At 60.0% G+C, this 20,758-nt stretch overlaps 1 protein-coding gene across 9 annotated transcripts in view; it reads right to left on the bottom strand.

Annotated features, from left to right (window-relative positions):
- Window positions 1-20,758, bottom strand: part of ADCY7 (adenylate cyclase 7) — a 59,952-nt gene that overhangs the window by 7,588 nt on the left and 31,606 nt on the right. For 8 of the 9 annotated variants that reach the window (XM_086689466.1, XM_086689468.1, XM_086689465.1 and 5 more), the window contains exons 2-18: window positions 17,771-18,207; window positions 15,751-15,954; window positions 14,717-14,878; window positions 13,830-13,979; window positions 13,340-13,488; window positions 12,418-12,529; window positions 9,393-9,520; window positions 9,064-9,222; window positions 8,721-8,853; window positions 5,053-5,244; window positions 4,884-4,918; window positions 4,298-4,381; window positions 3,999-4,071; window positions 2,528-2,625; window positions 1,727-1,811; window positions 1,216-1,341; window positions 240-341 (exon numbers count right to left, since the gene is read on the bottom strand). In XM_086689466.1, the coding sequence (XP_086545592.1) occupies window positions 240-341; window positions 1,216-1,341; window positions 1,727-1,811; window positions 2,528-2,625; window positions 3,999-4,071; window positions 4,298-4,381; window positions 4,884-4,918; window positions 5,053-5,244; window positions 8,721-8,853; window positions 9,064-9,222; window positions 9,393-9,520; window positions 12,418-12,529; window positions 13,340-13,488; window positions 13,830-13,979; window positions 14,717-14,878; window positions 15,751-15,954; window positions 17,771-17,941 (2,163 nt within the window). In that variant the 5' untranslated portion in view covers window positions 17,942-18,207. Of the gene's footprint in view, window positions 1-239; window positions 342-1,215; window positions 1,342-1,726; window positions 1,812-2,527; window positions 2,626-3,998; window positions 4,072-4,297; window positions 4,382-4,883; window positions 4,919-5,052; window positions 5,245-8,720; window positions 8,854-9,063; window positions 9,223-9,392; window positions 9,521-12,417; window positions 12,530-13,339; window positions 13,489-13,829; window positions 13,980-14,711; window positions 14,879-15,750; window positions 15,955-17,770; window positions 18,208-20,758 lie in introns of those variants that run through there. The other variant, XM_086689473.1, reaches the window with a different exon arrangement.

Below are 20,758 nucleotides of genomic sequence, written 5' to 3' on the forward strand. Positions count from 1 at the left end.
TGGCTCCCCACTGCCCCCAGAAGAGAGACACTCAGGGTCCCCCCTGATCTAGATCAAAGCCACCCCTGGCCCCATCTCCCAACTGGCCCCGCTCCACCCCTCTGTCCCATAACCTTCTTGCCCTTCAGAGACCAGCTCCCAATTCACCACCACTCGGGATGAGTGCCTTCAACGTCCCGAGCTGTGCGGGAGCGGTCCAGGTGGGGACACGCGGTGCCCAGAAGTCCGGCCGCACTCACCGGGAGGAGCTCGCACGGGGCCAGCTCCCTGCTGCTCACATCCCCATCTGCCAAGCTCTGGTTGCCTGCAGGCTGCCTCAGGGCCGGGAAAGGCATCAGCGGCTACAGAGGAGACAGGTCACCATGAGGCGTGGTCCGGGGACCTGGGAATCCAGGACCTGCCAGGACCAAGCAGGGCTGGGGGTGGGGAGGGGCCGGAGGGCTGGGCCCGAGGCCTCCGCGACATCTGCCCGGCCCAGCTCTGAGTGTGGCCAGAGTCACTGCCCCGATTCCCCAGCACGGTCCTCAGCTCCACAGTGGGGACGGGTCTGGGGGAGAGAAGGGTGTAGAATGAAGCCATACGCACACTGTCCCCAGAGCATCAGAGGCTGGTGGTGGGAGGTGTGGGGGGTGGGGGGAGAAGCTGGGATCAACATGGACAATGAGCCCCCTGCTCCCCGGGTGACACAGTGTGGTGGTCGCAGAGTCTCCAGGACACGGAGACACCCTAGCTCTAGATGTCAGAGCTGGGAGGACCAGCAGGGACAGGTGCTGTCTGCAGCACTGAGCACGCGAGCAAGGCCTGAGAAGCAGGGGCTCAAGTGTCCCTCGGGCCTGTGCCCGGGGAACCACTCCTTAGTGAGGAAATGGAGTCTCAGAGAGAGAAAGACAGGGCCTCCTCAGGGGACCACAAAGAAAGGAGAGAATGCCAAAATGCTGGTGATTCAAGACATTGTGGCCTCGTGGGACTAGCCACAGAAGCTCTATGGGGTGCCCAAGTCTTCGTCTGCAAACCGGGCCTGCCTCGGGAACCTCCCAGAGCCTGCCCGCTGCGCTCTGCAGGGGCTACACCAGATGCAGCTCTCAGGCAACAGGATGATGGGATTCGAGAATCTGAAGCTTCCCAGGGTCAAACACTGGCCCCCTCCACCCGGGAAGCGTGCGCAGGCTCGAGGGGTCCTTGCCAGGGCCCGCCTCTCCCACCCCCGGAACCCACCAGGTTGACGATGGCGATGCTGAGCAGACTGCCAATGGTCAGGATGGCCAGGGACAGCCGCAGCAGGGGCTGGGTCTCCACCCTCTCGGAGATGGCCTGCAGTGTCCCTCGGGCGGGGCAGCACCTCTGTGGAGGCACGGGGTCAGGTGGCCGGCGCCAGCACCCGGACAAGGAGCCCACGGTGCAGCGGCCTGGCGGATGCGCAAGCTCCCAAGAGCTCCGCTAGTGACCGTCAGCAGGTGCGCTGTGCCCGTGCCCAGCCCAGAGCTCAGCACTCATGGGGTGCACAGACGGAAGGGACGTTCCCACCCTTCGGGCCGGGGACGGCCACAGCCACTTGGGGGCCACCAGCAGCCTGGGAGGGCAGATTACTGGGAGAAGCACCCGGCAAACTGTCATCCAGGCAGGAGGGGCGAAGTTGAGCACGGAGGGCTCCGGGGAAGGGTGGAGGCAGCGGGAGGGCCGGTGGGGCAGGGCCCAGCCAGGTGCCCGCTCGGGCTTTCCCACTCACCAGGAACTCGTGGGCAAAGCACAGGCCTAGCACCAGCCCCAGCACACAGGCCACCAGCCCGAAGGACACACCCAGGGCCGCCATCCTGGAGAGGAGAAGACCTTAGTTCTGGAGGACCGTCTGCCCAGGGCCAAGCCACAGGCAGGCCCCCCCACCCCCCAGCACCCCAATTCTCCAGCTCCCGGCCACTTCCTGCCCCTCCCAGACTACTGCCTACACTCAGCAAAGGGGATCTTTGAGAACTGTGGTCCAGCTGCCCACTCCCGGCACGCAGGGCCCGTGGTTCCACAGACTTTAGACTCCTGTCCGGCACCAAAGTGCCATATAAAAGTGCTTCCTATTTGGTCTTTATTAGGCACATACTGAACCCCAATCCTCGCGGACCCTTTGGCCAGACCACCCTTCCCGAAACCGCCAAGTAGCTGACCTTACTCCTTCCCTGTGACCTCACCCCCAACCCTTCCCCCCACCCAGCAGGGCCTTTGAAGCAGAAGCACGGATCTCCGCAGCTCCTGATACCCTGGCCGTGTGCCCGGAGAGGGCCCTAAGCCCACAGGGGACTGGGGAGGGGAGGCGTGTGTGGGAGAGGGAGGCCTGCAGCCGGACAGTCAGTGACAACAAAAATCAGCTCTAGTGACCCCAGGTGTGCGGCCACAACCCCAGTCCGGTTTCTCCCGTCTCAAAAACCAGCCCCCTCCTGCCGGTCAAGAGCGCCGGCAGGTCCTCTGGTGAGCCCTACAAGGTCACCGCCCCTCCTGGCCCGACCCCAGTGGGCTGGACGGTCCCGCCACGCCAACTGACCTGGGCAAGAGCAGGACGTGAACGAGCAGGATGCAGACGAAGACGAGGCTGGCGCAGGCGAAATAGTGGCGGACCCGGGGGATGGGCGCCAGGCGGTACTGGGGGCGGTGGGGACTATCAGGGGTGGCAGAGGCCCCGCCCACAGGGCCACTTGCTCTGACCCCTTCATCGCCCACCCCGGCTCGAGCTAATCACCTTAAAAACACCCTCCTTGAGCTCCAGGTGGCGATGGGACATCATCACGACCAAATAACCCTCATGAGCTCCACTGGGCATGGCTCCTTGATGTTTAGAGCCGTCCCTGCCCCTCCCCCACCCCGCCCGGGGTCTCTGACTTGATTTCCCAGGTCCCTGAAGAGCCCATGGCCCCAAGCCTGTGGATGGGAACCAAGTCTGAGCTCTGGGCTGGTGGTGGGTCCGTCCCCAGCCCAAACCAAGGAGTAAGGCTGGGGCTGAGCCCCTAGCTAGTGCTGTCTGCCCCCCTACACCGGGCACAATCTCATGGTCTCCAGCCACAGGGCTCCTACCGCAGATGAGCAGACTGAGGCTGGGACACTTGGACAGCTCAGTCGACTCGTGATGTTGGCTCAGGTCGTGACCTCGTGGTCGTGAGATCGAGCCACACATCAGTGGGAGCAAGCCCCGCACTTAGCGCAGAGCCTACTCAGGATTCTCTCTCCCTCTCTCCGCCCCTCCCCTACTCGTGCTCTCTTTCTCAAAATAAATAAATAAAACTTGAAAAAACCAACCAACCAACCAACCCTGAGGCTCAGAGAGTCCAGCAGCCCACCCGGGTCACACAGCTAGTGGAAGGCTTGCCAGACAGGTTTCCCGATGACCACACCTCCCCCAGACTCCAAGCTCCTACGGAGCCGCCAGCTCAGGGAGCCCCAGCTAGAGAAAGACCCCCCCCAGTCCTGGACGCTGAGAGGGGAGAGAGGTCCCAGCACTGGCCACACAGATCAAGGGTCTATGAAGTAGGCAGCAAGCAGCCATCTGTCCCACCACGTGAGGTTTCAGTGGCATAACGTGTGTACCTGGGACACTGCCAGAACCCAGTAGGCGCTCAAGAAATAAGTAAACACTTGGTACAAAAAGTATGTCATCGTGCAGCCAGAGGGAGAAGCCCTTTTTCCTAACTATAAGGCTGATATTGTCAGACTAAGGCGTGCACTGGCCCTTATGGGCAAAGCTCCTAGCATCTGAATGGAGCCTCTCCCAGACCCAAGAGGGAGAATCACTGATGGGGGCGGGGGTGGGGGGGGCATATCAGGGGTGAGCCAGTAGGAAGAGAGTCCAAACAGAGCCAGACTGGGCCCCACCCCCACCCCCACGGCCAGCCGGGGTGACTCCCCACCACCATCCCTGAACAGACGTGGGAGTTGTTGGCTGTCCCACAGCCTTCACCTCCGCAATCCCCCACCCCCAGACCTTGGAGCCCTCGTTCCTGGGGCTGCTCAGGGGCCCTCACCTCTCGCTCAAAGCCCTTCTCCAGGAAGATGGACCCAAAGGTGTAGAAGTCATCAGACTTGGAGCAACAGGGCCTGGGGGGTGGCAGACACAGGCCGTGAGACCTAGCCCGGGGGACTAGGGGGCCCCACCCTTGGGAGGAGATGGGGGAGGAGACGGGGCCCACCCGCAGGAGGCGAAGGAGCCACCGTGGACACAACTGGATCTGGGCCTCCAGACACCAGGGCGCAGGGTGGGCTTGGCCAAATGGGGAACCCCCATCCGAGGGGGACAGGACAAGGAGAGGCCTCAGAGTCTCACCTCGTGGAGCTAAGCCCCTCGATGGCCGAGAGGATCTCCTCATCGTAGGAGTCGTCCTCAGACCTGCCCTTGGGGGATGCACTCCTGGATAGGAAACCCGGAAACCCACAACTGCATCACCCCAGGACCACAACTTGCCCAAAGGCAGGAGTGCAGATGAGAGGGCTCACCCGGATGGGTCCCCAGATGCCTGCCAGAGGCCCCAGGGACACAGGAAGGTCCCACTGAGGCCCAGAGAGGGCAAGTGGAGACCCCACACCAAGCAGCATCACCTAGCTGGCCAGCAGCTCAATAAGAAGCAAAGGACAGACCTGGTCCCCCAGGCTAAGGCCTCTTCCGCTAAACACACACGGGTCCCTCACACCAACCCCACTGACCTGACCGCGGGGTGGGTACACAACTCTATTATTGTAAAGTTCTGATTCCTAGAAACACTTTGAGCCAAGCCATGGCAAACTCCATGGTCAGGGTTGCCCTCCTGGACAGAGGATGGTCAAGGCAGCCTGCCTGGAGGAGGTGACGGGGGCAGGATTTGGCCAGGAAAAGAGGCCACAGGTTGACAGAGAGGAGGGCACAGTGCATGTACCTGTCAGGGGCCCGGTGGCGCCGCAGGGGAATGGCCTGGAAGAGAAGGGAGAGAGGAAGTTATTCTGCAAAGCAGGACCCGTAAGTCTGTCCCAAGACTGGGTCTATCATCTCCCGCATTCTCAGATTCTCGGGGCAGGTGCAGAGCAGTCTGGGAGGGAGGGTCCTACCTTGGGCCTCCGTCCGTTGGGGATAGGGGTCTCGTTGCTGCTCACGCTCTCACGGTGGTTGAGGTGTGCAAAGGGCCGTGCGGCCCCCCAGGACTCGAGGTAGCGGGTCATGCGCACGGACGCCCTCATCTTCAGGGCTACATCCCCCTTGGGCTTGGGGAGGTGCTGGCTGGGCGGGGGCGGCTGCTGGCTCTGCGGGCAGACACAGACACAGCCTGTCTAGTCCCCTACCCTCAGCCCAGGAAGGGGCCACTGTCCGGATCCTGCCCAACCCCCACTCCCCCCCCACCCCCCCCCCCCCGCCCGACACTGAATGCTGCCCAGAGCGCTGGCCAGGCTGGTGGAAAGAGAAAACGGCAGAAACACTACGGGTCTGCAATCTCCTTGGGGACTGGCTGCGGCCCAGGACCCTCTTCGGCTGGGCTGCAGGGCAGGTCCCGGCTCCAGCCCTGTCCTTCCAAGGTGGGCAGGACACTGGGGGTCACACACAACTGTGCACAGCCCCTCAGATCCTTCCCCGTATCCCCAGGGAAAGATCGTGTTAAAGTCCTAAGCCCTAAGGCCCCACTGGGCCCGTGAAGCTCTGTGGAGCCACTGTCCTCGGGGCCTGAAAGCCCACTGGCCTCTCCCCGCAGAGACACCCTGGGGAGACAGTGCCCAGGAAAGCCACTGGCCGCCTACCCTGCCCACCCACATGTGGCCGGCACATGTCCTTCCTGAAGGAACAGCTGCAGGAAGAGGACTGTGGGCCAGGAACCTGAGAGACAGAGCACCGGCCAACAAGGGGCCAGCCCCACCCCTTGGGGCAGCGTTCCAGGGCATTCCCCTCATGTGGCCCCCACGCCACAGCAGGGACCGTTACTTGCCATGTGCCTGCCGTGGCCGTGGCAGGCCCGGGGTGTCTTAGCCAGGCCCTGCCTCTCCATGGCCCCCTTCCCCCACAAGGAACAACAGCTGGGGACCCCTCCCTGCTGGGGAGGGTGGGCAGGACTAGAGAAGAGAGAGAGCGCCAAGGCCACCAAAGACAAATTTGGGTCATCTGCAAGTCCCCTACCCTGTGAAGGTTCCTGCCTTCCAAGAGTCCCTGTCTCCTTGGGTCCCTGCAAACACCCACATGGACCAGCACCTACAGCCACAAACACTCGCTAAGCCACAGGCGGCAGCTTGCCTGGAAATTTCTAGCCTCCTTTCGGGATAGAAACATTTTTAAACCCTGAGAAATGTCCGTCTGCCCTACCGGAAGGAACAGCTGGAGTCCAGCCTCTGTGAAGAGTTTTGGGGTCCAGAGAATGTGCTGTGCCCTGCAGACAGCGGCCTGCCCTGGGGTCAGGGGAGGCCACATTCTCTGTCTCCCCTCCAGTGGTGGGTAACTCTACCCACACAGCACCTGGCTGCTCAAATTCAGGGTCGCTAGCACTTTCCAGACACCTGGGCTCCCCAAGAAATAAATGTCTATAAAGATCCATCAGCTCAGGGGCGCCTGGGTGGCTCAATGGCTTAAGCGTCCGACTTCGGCTCAGGTCATGATCTCGCAGTTCATGTGTTCGAGCCCCACGTTGGGCTCTGTGCTGACCGCTTGCTCAGAGCCTGGAGCCTGCTTCCGATTCTGTGTCTCCCTCTCTCTCTGCCCCTCCCCCGCTCACATCTGTCTCTCTCAAAAATAAACATTAAAAAACTTTTGTTTAAATAAAAAAATAAAGATCCATCAGCTCAGAGTAAAAATGCACCTGTTCAGAAGCAGGAACGGGGAGGTCACTTGTGACCTTCAGCAGCCCACAGGTGACCCCACCTGCCACCTCTGGACACTTGTCCCCCAGGGGTCCTCACACCTAAGAAATGGTGTCAGAGCCCACAGAGGCCCAAGATGGGAAAGGGCCTACACGTCCACAACAGGAGACGACCCTGAGCTTGTGTGTGGTGGCCTCTGTGCACACACAAGGACATGTCTCCAAAATATGTCATCAGGTGAAGAAAGCAACAGGGTGGGGCACGCTACCCTGGGCTTGGCAAGGGCAGATGACCGTCTCTCAGTCTATTTACATGTGCACAGACCTGTCTGTGCAAGGAACTCCAGAATCTCAACCACGCCGGTCCCCTTTAGTGGGGACATGCCAGCTGCACACAGGATGTGAGGGCGACTGTCCACAACACCCCCTTCGTGCCCTCTGAATTTTCAACTCTGTGAATGAATGACATTCAACCAAGATGGGGGAAGGCAGGGCTGCTGGGGAAAATGTCGGACGCCCCGTGAGATCCTGCCCAAAACACACTCATGCTAAAAACTTCTTCTTTGCTGTTTATGTGAAACTCAAGCTCGCCTAGGAGCCCCGTGGTTGCCTGGCTGAGGCGGCGGCCCGGTGGGACCGTGCCCACCTCTGGCCTGCAGGACCAGGGCTCTGCTTCATCAGCTCACAGGCTCTCTGAGCACCTGCTCCACTGTCGGGAAGCACTCAAGGTGCAGGGACTGCAGCCTGGAGAAGAGGGGCCCCCCTGCCCCAAGGTGGCCCACGTGCAGCTCACGCAGACAGTAAATAAGCAGAGACGACAAACAAATGGGAGCATCTGAGCCCTCAGAGCGAAGAGGGCTGTGGGCAGAGACAGCAGCAGTGGCAAGGGTCCTGGGGTACAAAGAGCCTGGCAGTGGAGGGACAGGGGCTGAAGGGCTCTCAGGAGGGAGGGGCGGGGTGGGTGGAAAAGAGGGTGGGGCCCAGAGCTGTGGGGTACAGGGTGAGGGGCCACACCGTATTCCATGACAGCCCCAGGTACCCGGAAAGAGTTTCCCCAGAAGCTCACTCAGCACCCATGGCCCACATTAGGGGAGGGGACGCTGCTGAGCAGTTCCCATCCCTGAGGAGCAGGATGGTGCCCCTGGGGTCTGGGGAGGCTCACAGGCCGGCCCTCTGCTCCCCCACAGACTGTCGGGCCAGCTCTGAGGGCGGCCAAGGCTAGAGAGAGAGGGAGCTGGAAAGAGCCTGTCGGGGCTGACATTCTTGAGCAAGTCCCAAGGATGATTCACCAAGGCCGCCAGACGAGCGGGCCTCCCGTGGCAGGAAAGAAGGCCTGTGTGGGCGCAGGGCAGGGCCAGGGCCTACCGGCCTTACGGCAGCCCAGCAGCTACCCCCGCCACGGGGTCCCGAGGAAAGTGGGGTCTCCCCACCCCCCAGCAAGTGACGGCACCAGCCAGTTAGGCGGCCACTGGGGGGCAGAACCCTAGGCTCCTGCCTAGTCCCACTTTCCTGACTCAGCCAAAGCACATTTTAAAAATGTGTCTTTTCAAAATCGAGGAAATTAGTGACAACCCCCCAGAAAATAAAGTAACAGCGACTATCATGTCTGAGACGTTTATGAGGTGCCCCTTTATGGTGAGGGCCTCACTCAGACTAGCTCCTCCTCCTCCTGAGGTAGGCACTGCTGTTATTCCAATGGCACAGACAAGAACACTGAGGCCCAGAGGCACTGGAGCCTAGAATGTACTCCGTGAGGCGGAGCTCACCCCTACCCTGGGCAGGCCGCTACCCCACGTCTCCACAGCCTGGAAGAGAAAGGCACTCTCCCCTCCATGGGCATCTTCCCCCAGGGTGTGGACCCTGCTCCCCCGCACAGCCCCGGCTCCCAGGGTCTCCTGAGCGAGGCCCTCCCGCCCGGCTGCTTCTTCTGAGCCCTCGTACCCGGGGGTCGATGACCAGGTAGGTGTGGATGTTCATCTCCTTCAGGTGGGGGTCCCGCTGCTGCCCGTGCCCGTCCTCCACCTCATACGCCTTGTCCAGGTGGTTCAGCGTGGCCTCTGTGATGTGCACCCGGCTGGGGGAGACACGAGTCAGAGCAGCAGGGCCCAGAGGAGGCTGGCGTCCACCGGGTGGGCGGGGCACCATGGGCGGGGCCGAGCAGGCCAGAGCCCGGACTGGCTCCCCCAACGCGAGGTCACTGCTCCCATCTCTGACCCCACCCTAAGCCCCCAACCCAGAGTTGGCCCACGGCCTCTGACCCCGCCACCGTCCTGCTGCGCCTCACCCAGGGACTCCAGCCGCCTCCATCCTGTTGGCCAGAGACACGTCGTGGGACCACACGTCGTACTGCCACTTGCGCAGCCCAATGACACCACACAGCACGTTCCCCGAGTGGATGCCCACACGCATGCTGATGTCCACACCTGTGGCCTCTCGCACCTGCCTGGGCAGAGCAGTCCAGTCACCCCATCCCAGCCAGGGCTGCTGAGGGACCCAGGCGAGCCACTTTCGCCCCGAGCCTCAGTTTCCTCAACTGCAAAGTGGTTCCAGTGCATTCCCTACCACGCGTTGGGAAGCAGGACCCAGTGCCCCGGTTCTGCCCATGGTACCTACTTAATGGCCTCACACATGTCCAGCCCCATCTTCACACAGTTCCGGGCATGGGTGGGCAGGGATACGGGCAGGCCCGACACACAGTAATAGCAGTCGCCCAGGATCTTGATCCGCATACACTCATTGGCCTGCAGGGCAAGGCAAGCAGGGGCCTGGTCGGCAGACGGCTAAGAGCTGGGGTCCACACGTGCCAGGCGCCTCCCCATACTCTCCAGAGTGAGCCAGACTCCTTCGTGGCCAGACGCTTCCTCTGGGGTACCAGCCACCAGTAGCCGCTTCTGGGCCTGACAAAAGGACTGGGGATACGGAGGACTCTCCAGAGGGAACCCCTAAGCAAGAATCAGGGGTCAGAGCGGGTATTACCAGGGATGGCCACCCGAGTGCCTCTGGGAGAGGCACTGTCTTTGCTTCCTCCGGTCATGCAATGCTGAAATGTCCGTGAGCTCCCTGCCCCACCCAAGGCACTGGAACACATAGGGAGCAAAACAGACAAAACTCCCCACAACGTGGGGCTCACACACTAGCGGCAGTTAGACACTAAACTAGACATCCAGCGGTGAAAGTGCTAAGGAGAAAATGGAGGGCTAAAGGCTGGCTAACCTCCTGGAACACAGGTGTCCTCGGCCTCCAGATCTGGTGCCCGTCCCCTCCCATGCCCAGCCTCAGTGACCAGGTAGGGCACCATCCCTCCCATTCAGTCCCTGTACCAGCCACGCCTTTATGAGCAGTCCCTTTACTAAACCTTCTTCCAATGACCTCATTTGAGTGAGTGCCAGTTGTTTCCTGCTGGGCCCTGGCTGCCAAGGGATGGGAAGACAGTGGCTTTTCTAGAAAGCAGCAGGAACCTTGGAGAGGGCCTGGAGGCCCAGCCTGGAGACTCAGGCTCAGGGCTCCAGCCACCCTCATCTCCACCCCAGACAAGCACAGCGCTGCCCTCTGGAGCTGGGCTGTCCGTCAGAGACTTAGGGGAGCCCACATCCCCCAGGCTGATGCCCCACCCTGACACTTAGAAACCAGGGAAGTTAGGGGCGCCTGGGTGGCTCAGTCGGTTGAGCGTCGACTTCAGCTCAGGTCATGATTCACGGTTCGTCAGCCCGCATCCGGCTCTGTGCCATCAGCTCGGAGCCTGGAGCCTGCCTTGGATTCTGTGTCTCCCTCTCTCTGCCCTTCCCCCGCTCGCACTCTGTCTCTCTCAAAAATAAATAAAACATTAAAAAAAATTAGACAATAAAAAAGAAACCAGCGAAGTTGTGTATGTTGGGGGTGGTGGGGTCCTGAGTCCAGATGTGGTGCAGGTGCCTCTGGGAGGGTCGGCCCTGGCTCTCAGAAAGAGGGTACGGATCTGGAATCTGCTGATAGGACAGAAGTCTGGGACCAGCCCTGCCTAGGAACTAGACACTCCAGCTGGAATGCGTCCCTCTCCCCATCTGTACAAAGGACCTGCCTCCTGCGCCTGCCACAGAAGGAAGGTGGCGTCCAAGAGGACAACAGCAGGTCCCCAGGCTTTGTGGCAAGGAAAGAGCCACCTGTGACTGGAAACCCAGGCCCTTGGCCCACATATGGCCCATCTACTGGGAATTCCCACCTGCTGGTTTAAGAGATGTCATGAAGGAAGGAGGCTCCTGAAGGAAGGAAGGCTCCAGACTAGACAGGCTCTGAGTCACTCGGTCCACAATACCCCAAGGGACAGTGCTCCAGGGCACTCCTGGCCAGTAGTGCTCTCCGGTAGTTTAGCCACCCCCCGTGGTGGTCATTCTCTAAGACGGAGGCCACTCCTGGGGGGCCAGTCCCTCCTAGAACAGAGCAGCTCTGACCATGAAAGAGTCCTCCTGCTGCGGGGCCCGAACTCACCTCCCATCAGGGTCCACACCACTGGTTCTCCACACACGGAGTCACCCGGGAGGCTCTTAAAATCTCTCCCAAGTGTGGGCATGGGTGTTAGCATTTTATTTAAGCTTTCAACCTGATTCAGGTGTGCAGCCAGCATAGACAGCCTCGGCCTTCAGTGTTAACACTTGGGTCTCTCCTTAGTGGCCACCACTAAGCCTGTCTTCACCGGAAGCTGGCCCAGCTGCTCCCCAGGCCCCCCAGCTCCCTGCACCCCTCTTCAAAGCACATAGCATATAGGCTGGGAGCAATCTGAGGGCAGGGCCAAGGCCCCCACTTGAGCTCAAGGCTGCCACTCGGCAGGTCTCGGGACCATTCGGTAAATTAACGAGTAACAGTACACACCCCCCCCCCCCCCCACACACACACGATCCCCCGACCCACAAATGTCTGTTCCCTGCCCCCTCCCCCAGTCCCAGTGCTGCTCGTGAAGATGAACAGTGATAGCCCAGCCCAGCCCTGCTTAGTCTCCAGACCTCTCCCTGGTCAGCTGTACCTGGGAGACCCTCCTCACCCAATGCCCACCCCCACTCTGGCATCTGCCACATTCCCCAGGGTCCCCGGATCAACTTCTCCTCATCTCAGCCCTAGGTCCTTGCATGTCTGACCCTGGGGCTTCGTCTCCCTCATCTTCTGTCCACTCACACTGAGCCACGCTCACTTCAAGGGTCCCCAGAGGCTTCCTTTTATTCCAACCTTTTGCACACGCTGTTCCCTCTGCCCAGAACCATTGCTTTTCCTCTTCAGGGTCTCTTTTTAAGTTCCTCAAACTCTAACGTGCACACGGTTCACCAGGGATCTTGTCAGAAGGCACCCTGTGGGTGAGGCCCAGCATTTTGCAAAGGCCTCCCAAGCTCCCTGGGGAGGCCTGCTTCTGATGCCCTCATGTGGTGAGATAGAGCCATCTCCTCCTCCAGGCAGCCCTCCTGAGCCCCTGTGCATCCCCCGACGTGTACTGGCAGTCTCCCCCCTGACCTCACACTCTGGGGACAGGATTCTGGCTGCCACCACAGAGCCCTCGGAAGTGTTTGCTGACTGAATGCTACGATTCAGGCCTCCGCACACCCATGTCAGCACAGCACTGGGCACATGCCACCCGTGGGGACAAGGGGGGCAGCACAAAGGCCCGCGGGCTCACCTTGGCGATCTGGTCGAACTTGCCAAAGAGCTCGTTCAGCATCACCACCAACTCTTTGGGGGAGCAGTCGCTGGCCAGCCGCGTGAAGCCCACGATGTCGGCATAGAGGATGCTGGGGGCAGGGGTGCAGCCGGAGGGTCAGAGCCAGGTCCCTGGAAGCCCCTGAGCACCTGCCAGCCCTGAGCCCAATCACCCCGGCCACTCCTCAGCCTCCGTAGGGACAGGAGAGAAGCTCGGGGCCATAAAGAGGAATTAACGTTCCAGAGGCTTAGTATTAAGACAAAACACAGCAAGCCCCAGAGTCACAGGGCCATCGAAAACTGTCATCCCCAGGCCCCCATCACTGCAGACCACAGGATGGTGCTCTCACAGGTGCCTCGGAATGCCCTCCTCCCTCCCCACCTTTGCACAGACTTCAGAACCAAGCCTGCTGGTGAGACGAGACTCCGTGCTCCCTCAAGCCGAGCTCCACACCCGACACTCGACATACACACACTACCCTTGTAGGGCTCCCATTCCACAGATGAGCAAACTGAGGCTCTGGTTAAGGCCCGCTTCGAAGCCAGAGCTTCAGTTTGCACCAGATCTCCCAGCTCAAAGTCCATGAGTTCCAGACCAGCTCACAGACAACCTCACTGAGGTTGGTGCATTCAAATAAGATTCTGGAGCCGCTGTGAATCTGCCAAAGACGGCTGTCAGGACCAGGGGACTTCGCCTCTTTTTAGGGGGGCCTGTGCCCCCTTGAGGATCACCTGAAAGGACCCCTCTCTTCCTAAAGGCCCCACTTATGTGCAGAGCTTTACAATTTTAGGGGGCTACTGGATCTCTCCCGACACCAATCTGGTCTGATCCGACCCCCTGGGGAGACAAATGGGGAGACTGAGCTCAGATTCACCTCCCCCAAACCCCCTGTGGGACCCACCTGACGTTCTGGTGCCGCTTGACGTACAGGCTGTGGAAGTTGTTGTCGGGCATGTAGCGGCGGTCCCCGCGCTCCTTGAGCCGCTCGATGATGGCCAGCTTCATGCCCATGGAGATGTGGGCGGGCAGCACCGACAGCAGCAGGTTCTCCTGAGCACCGGTGGAGGACAGGCAGGGGGGCTTGAGGCCCCAGCCTAGGTGACTGGCCTCTGTTTTCTCTACGTTCCTTCCTGCTTTGCCTGGCGCACCCTCCATCTCCGCTGGCCTGTGTCCTGCCACCAGCCTCCCATGTCCCCAGCAACCCCCAGGGGCAAAGCTTGCATGGTTGTCCAGTCATGCGGCCCATGCTCACACTGTTCAGTGAGTGTCTGACATCCACCGAGAAAGGACACAGGGCGTGGGGCCTGGGAGACAGCCAGGCAGGGCCGGGGAGGGCCAGGCAGGGCCGGGGAGGACCGGGCTGTGGCTCTAGGGGGAGGCAGGGTCCACACCTGCTGACGCTTCTTGACGCGCAGTTTACGACGGATCTGGATGCACTTGACAGTGTAGGTGAAGAGGTCTCGGGAGGCGTCCTGCATCTGGTGCTTGTGGAAGGCGCCCGTGAGATTCCCACACAGGAAGATGACAGCGTTGGCCAGCAGCTGAGGGCGGGCGGAGGGCAGGCTCAGCATATGGCTTGGCCTGTGCCCTCAGGCTACCAGCCCCCTCGGCAGGCTGGTGATGGCACCCCAACCCCATTCTCTGACCTTCAACCCACTCAGGCTGGCACCCTTCCCAGACAGGCAGGGAAACTGAGGCCCAGACAGGTGCTGGTCCTCTAGAGTCACTGTGACGATTAGACCAGGTCTCAGGCTGGGGACCCTGAGACCAGGGAAGCAGAAAGCCATCATCTCAGTTCGGCCCAGAGGACAGTCACAGAAGGCATGGCATCCCGATAGGTGCCCAGAGCTCCGGCTTCTGTCTCCCAGAGCTGACACCAGGCCTGGTCAGAGGAAAATACCTCTCCTGGCCACCACTAACTGTGAATGTTTCACTCAATGCAAAGACACAAGACAGGGTGCCCAGGGATATGCTCCCAGCCCTATCAGCATGGGACTCTGCAGGTGACGCTGAGCTACACAGCAGGACTGGAGAAGGAGGGCCAGATCGTCAGGGGCACCACAGGCCAGCAAAAAAAGGCCACAGGGCATGGCCCTGCCCAGGGGGCCGGCTTCCCCAGCCGACTGAGGGAAAGCCTAGCCTGGAGGCCATCTGTCTGCAAAACAGGGTGCTGAGGCCTCAGGACCGACTCGCCCACACAGGACTCCGCCGCCCTCGGGACCAAACCACAGCCCCTGCCTCCACCTGCCCCCCTCCTGGGCCCCTGTGCACACCTCACCTGCAGCCCTGCATGGACACTGGGCGTCGTGAAGGCCTCCATCAGAGTCCCGATAACGAGGAGGTGGGAGATGCTGGAGACTGCCCCCGCCACGACGGCCCCCTGCATGCTGAAGGGCAGCAGCGTGTACACCACGAACACAATGAAGAGGAAGAAGGGCACCTGGGGGCAGGGAATCGTGAGGCTCAGGGACTGGCCCCGCCGCCCCCGCCCCAGGACACAGCCCCAGACCAAGCCGACATCAGGGCCCCTGCAGTCTCTATTCTTCTGGGGATGGCCCCCAAAACCCGAATCCTGAGCCCTCTGCCCCCAGGGCGGCCCCTTCCCCTCCCAGTGGTGAGGGACAGAGACAGACTTGCAATAGAACGAGAAAAAGCCGAATTCTGCTTCTGGGTCAGACCCAGACAACAGTATCCATCACTTCCTATGAGCTGATTTATGATCTGGGGCCGAGGCCAGGCCTCCCCAGGAGTCAGACTCAGGCCCTCGTGGTCGAGGGAATTCCCGCCTGGCACCCACTGCCGGGGCTCTCCCTCCACAGGAATGGTGATTGGCAAAAGGCTGGGGCAGGGTCGGCTCACTGGCCGCCCCCCGCAGATCAGCCCAACCTGGGGATGGCCCTCCTGGGAATGAAATGGCACAGGGGAAAACAGAACAGAGGGCAATTGGGACCCGGCCATCCCGCTGGAGCCCCGGGACTGGCGCCCCCAGGCTTTCCTGGCACACGGGCCCGTTTGTGCCTTTCTGCCTCTCTGAGCTGGAGTTGTGTCATTTCCAACCAAATGAGGGTCTGCCTGCAATGCTCCAGCCGGACATTCACAGGGACACTCTTCCCAGTTCAGCCATCTCTCTAGCTCAGAGAGCTGACAGGGGCCCAAGATCAGCCCAGGGCCCACCCTATGTCACAGGCCCATGGCCCATGGCAGGAGGAAGGCCCAAGGCCAGCACACTGAATGCAGGCACGAGTTTCTGGGTGCACAGCTGGGTGGTGGCATCCAGCCCCTGGGGACACCAGGGTCCCCCCACCCTGTTACCTGTGCCCCCATGTGGGTTGTCTTTATCCATGAGTCGAACACCAGCACATAGCCCAGCATCATAAGGCAGACCCAGATGAGCAGCGCCGAGGCCCTGAGCCACCGCCGGACGAGGCACTCAACATAAACCAGCACGTAGAGAACCACAAACACAGCAAGTGTGAAGAAGGTCGTCCCCAGGACAGTCTGGTGTCCAGAGGGGTCCTGGGCAGGGCAAACATACACAGAAATGCCTCAGCTTTCCCCAGTGAGGCACTGCCTCCTCCAGGAAGCCTGCCAGGCTAGCCTGTCCAGCCTGCCCCGAGCAATGTCACCTGTGTTCTCCACACGGGTGACATCTATGCTCCGTCTAAACACCAAGCTCTTCCTTACCTTCAGGCTTTGTGCTGTCTTGGCTAAGGTTGCCTTCACCACCATCCTTCACCAGTCGCTTCCTGTGCAGCCCTGAGGTCCTGCACAGCCCAGCCCTGTGATGCTACCACTCCCCAACCCCTCCCTGTCAGGCCTCCTCTGCTTCCAGGGTGCTCTGTGAGGACCTGCGGGGGACAGATAGCACCAGAGTGCAGGAGCAAAGCCGTGGAAAGCCTCCTGGAGGAGGCCACTGCTCCTGTCTGTTACAGAATGAATGGAGGTTAGGAGCAAAGGCTGACCAAAGGCGTCCCAGACAGGGGAAGAGCTGGAGCAAAGAGACAGAAGTGTGACACTGGGAGGTGGTTGACAGGAAAGGAGAGTCACAGCTGGGACAGCACCTGGTTTCCCCCAGGAGCCCCTAAGCTCCACGGGCACAGAGGCTGATCTGGGGGCCAGCATACAGTAGGTATTCAGTAACCATTTGCTGAATGCAGAAACCAATGTCCTGCGGTTTCCAGCCACAGATACAGGCAGCACCGACAGTGCACCCACTGAGTGCTGGCTGCTGTACCCATATCACCCTGATAACACCCTGTAGTCTCTGAAGTTTTCTTCTAGAACTCTGCTGCTGCATACAATGGCTACTGGCCACGTGTGGCTATTCAAGATTAATTTTACACCAGGGGCGCCTGGGTGGCTTGGTCAGTTAAGCATCTAACTTCAGCTCTGGTCATGATCTCAAGGTTTGTGGGTTCGAGCCCTGTGTCTGGCTCCATGCTGACAGTGTGGAGCCTGCTTGGGATGCTTTCTCTCTCCTTCTCTGTTCCTCCCCGACTCATGCTTTTCCTCTCAAAATAGATGAATAAACTTTAAAAAAAAAAAAAAAAACTCAGTTCCTCAGGGATACCTGGGTGGCTCAGTTAGTTAAGCATCCAACTCTTAGTTTTGGCTCAGGTCATGATCTCTCGGTTCATGGGATCGAGCCCTGCTTCAGGCTCTGCAGTGCTTGGGATTCTCTCCCTCCCTCTCTGCCCCTACCGTGCTGATGCTCTCGGAAAGAAGGAAGGAAGGAAGGAAGGAAGGAAGGAAGGAAGGAAGGAAGGAAGGAAGGAAGGAAGGAAGGAAGGGAGGGAGGGAGGGAGGGAGGGAGGGAGGGAGGGAGGGAGGGAGGGAGGGAGGGAGAAAGGGAGGGAGAAAGGGAGGGAGGAGGGAAGGAGGAAGGGAGAAATTAATTTACTTTTTTAAAGCTTCTGTTCCTCAGCCACACTAGCCACGTCTCAAGAGCAGTGGCCGTGGTGGGGCAAGGCCTAGGTCAGAGATGACAGCAGGGGCGTCTGCCTCAAGACCGGGGTTGAGAAGGACTCTGAGGCCAGAGAAGGAGTGCTGGGAAGAGGGAGTCATGACACGCGAGCTGTCCCAGACCTAGGTCTTCCGTAGAAGTTTGCTTTGGAGAAAAGGAGTGTTGTTTACTTGGCCAAATGAATGTAAGCTCGCAAAGCACCCCAGACTTCAAAATTAAATTAAAATTAAAAGCCTAACTATGCTCCCGAGCACGTCACAGATGCAGAGCTTCAGGCTGAGAGGAGTCCACGACCTGCCGGGAGGCCTCGCAAGCCCAGAGCGGCAGAGCCGGGCCCCAAACCCGCCGCGGGCCGGCCGCCTCACTCACCCCGCAGACGAAGGCGATGACGATGAGGGCGACACAGGCAGTGACAGCCACCAACAGGAGCGTGAGCAGCAGCGGCCCGTGCTGGCTGGTGAGACGGTACTTCTCGTAGAGCACGTCCTGGTTCGGGCCCTCCTCGCCCTCGTTAAGGAAGTAGCGCCCCTTGGCCGGCATCTTCCCCCCGAGGCCCACCCGCCCGGCAGTGCCCTCAGGAGACCCCACGGCCTGGGGAGCATCTGTCTGCAGACACCCTCCCTGGTGGGCCTAGGCCTCCGGCCTCTCGGAGTCTGGCAGGCGGGGCTGGGCAGGGGCCCCCTCAGCAGGCAGCCGCGTGGGCCACACGGGGCCCGCTCCGCTCCGCGGCCAGGCCGGCTTACAGCACCACTGGCCTCTTCCTCTGCATCCGGGCCGGGCTGACCAGACACACGGGGTCCTCGGCTCTGCGGAGACACAAAGCAGACCCGGGTCTGAGTCATCAACCTAAACCCACACCTAACTCCTAGGTCCCGTTTCAGGCTCTGCGCACAGGGCCGGTTCCCTGTGTTTCCCAGGACTGCAGCAGCCACTAGCCACACGTGACTATTTAGAGTTAACTGGGTTAAAAATGAAATTAAGGGGCGCCTGGGTGGCTCAGTAGCATAAGCTGGTTTCAGCTCAGGTCATGATCTCACAGTTCGTGAGGCCGAGCCCAGCGTCAGGCTCTGTGCTGACAGTGCGGAGCCTGCCTGGGATTCTCTCTCTCCCTCTCTCTGTGCCACTCCCTCCTGCTCTTTCTCTCTCTCTCAATTTCTTTAAAATGAAATTCAACATTCAGTCCAGCCGTCACACCAGTCACATTTCAAGTGCTCAAAAGCCACACACGGCTAGTGGCTATTATATCCGGCAGCACAGATAAAGAGCATTTCTATCATCTAGAAACTTCTACTGGACAGCACTGCCCTAACAGTTTGACTGTTTGACTTGCACAGGGAGGTGGAGGTCTCTGATCCATCCCAGCGAATTCTGTGTATGGCGTGAGGTAGGGATCAGCCTTCATCCCTTTCTTCTACATGGGCATCTGACGACCCCAGCAGCTTCTGGAGAAGCCACCATTCTCTCCTCAAGAAGTTCAGTGCAGCCACCTTTGTGATAAGTCAGGTGACTGTGCATGCGGGGTCTGTTTGCAGGTCCTTGCCCAAAGACCACACCCACCCAACTACTGGGGCTTTGTAGTGAGTTCTGTGTCTCAGACCCCCACGCCCGCTACACCCAGACCCTCCCCCTTGCGTTCATGTTACATTAAGCTTCCACGAAAGACTGCCTTTTTTAAGTACATTTTTTAAGTTTCCACTGACAAGAAGTTGAGAAGTTTGCAAGCTCCACTTCATAGAAAAGGAGCCCAAACCTCAGAGAGGGAGCACAGCGGACACTTTATGGCAAACTTGGGAGCAGATGCCAGGCTTGCAATGCTCAGCCCAGATGGACTCCCTCTTTCCCAGCACCATTCATTCATTTATTCCAAAAAGGCAGTTAATTGTGCCTGTGGCCCCCTAGGCCCACTACATACCTCCCGTGTGCCAGGCAAGCTCTCTCTCCCCCTGGAACTCCCAGTCCCCAAAGAGAGAAAGTTACCCAAAAAGGTGCCATCCCTACACGCAGGGGCTGAGGCCTGCAGGCAGCTGCCATATTCCCAGCGGGAACCCTGTGTCACAGGAGCAACCCTGGACCAGGAGTCCAGGCTCCCAGCATCCTCCAGGCCTGCCTGAGAGACCGGAAACAGGACAGGGCTGGTGGCAGAGGGCAGGGAGGAGGTAAGATGTGGGAAGGCTCAGGGCAGTCACGAAGGGCACGAATGGCCACTGGCAAAAGCTGTGAAAGAAAGAGTCCAGAGCCCCTACAGGTAGGAGAGCAGGGTACCCAGAGTCCCTGCGTCTGAGCAAAGCCCCCTAGTGAGTGCCCACCTGGGATCCGGGAGCCACCTCAGACCCTGGTTGGGCCCACAGCTACCAAAGAGCCCAAAGCGCTTAGGCAAGTTACAAAGCTGATTTCTACACGAAATTCTGATTTATGAATGAGGGCGGCTAATTTAAACACTGGAGCCGTGCCACCCCCTGGTTGACAACCTCTAAATCTAAACCAACCAGTCTTTATTCCACACAGAGTGTTTCTGGAGTATTAACCACGTATGCCTCGCCCTATGTGGTAGGGTTTACAAAGCAAGATCAGGTCCCCGCCCTGAGAAGCCCCCACTGCAAAGCTCCCCTAAACCAGCTCTTTGCGGTCACAACAGCAGAAACACTGTCAGGCCAGGTGCCCACACCCACATATTCGCTCTCAAGTTCATGACCTGCAAAGGCCAAGGTGGTACAGCCGTTTTACAGATGCAGAACGGAGCCCAGAGAGGTCGAGTGGCTTGCCTAAGATCACACAGCTGGAGTTGCTTGCCAGAAGGGCTGGGATTCAAAGCCGGGTCTACCCGCTCCCGAACGAGGGCTCCTGGCCCGACCTTTCTGTCTCGCTGAACTGAGCCCTGTGAGCAAGGGCAGCTCCCGGGAACTGAACCACAAGTGCACACACTGCCCATCTCTCTGGCCTGGCACCAAACTCCAGTGCCTCGGGACTGGACTGACAGGCTGAGAAACCCCAAACACCACGGGGCCAGGGCAACGACTCCCTGCAGCTGCTCTAAACCCCAGGCAAAGCCCTCAGACCAGAGCTGTGGGCGGCCAGGACATGCATGCACACACACACACACACACACACACACACACACAGCACCTTTCACCCCACTACTGACCTGCCTATCCAGGCACACGAAGCCCAGCTGAGGCAGGGGTGAAGAGAGAGGAGCAGTTGGAGGGTTCCCCGGGGGAAGGGGGGGGAACCCTCGCCTGGTAAACACCGCTCTTGGGGATCTAATTAGGCCACTTCCTGGGCAATGGCAGGCGGGCAAGGGCGTGGACAATAGCCCTGGACACAGGGACTTCGGCCCATCCAGGGACCGGGTCCCAC

This window comes from Puma concolor, chromosome E2 (assembly GCF_028749965.1).
Source record: "Puma concolor isolate L17-30 chromosome E2, mPumCon1.1.hap2, whole genome shotgun sequence".
NCBI lineage: Eukaryota > Metazoa > Chordata > Mammalia > Carnivora > Felidae > Puma > Puma concolor.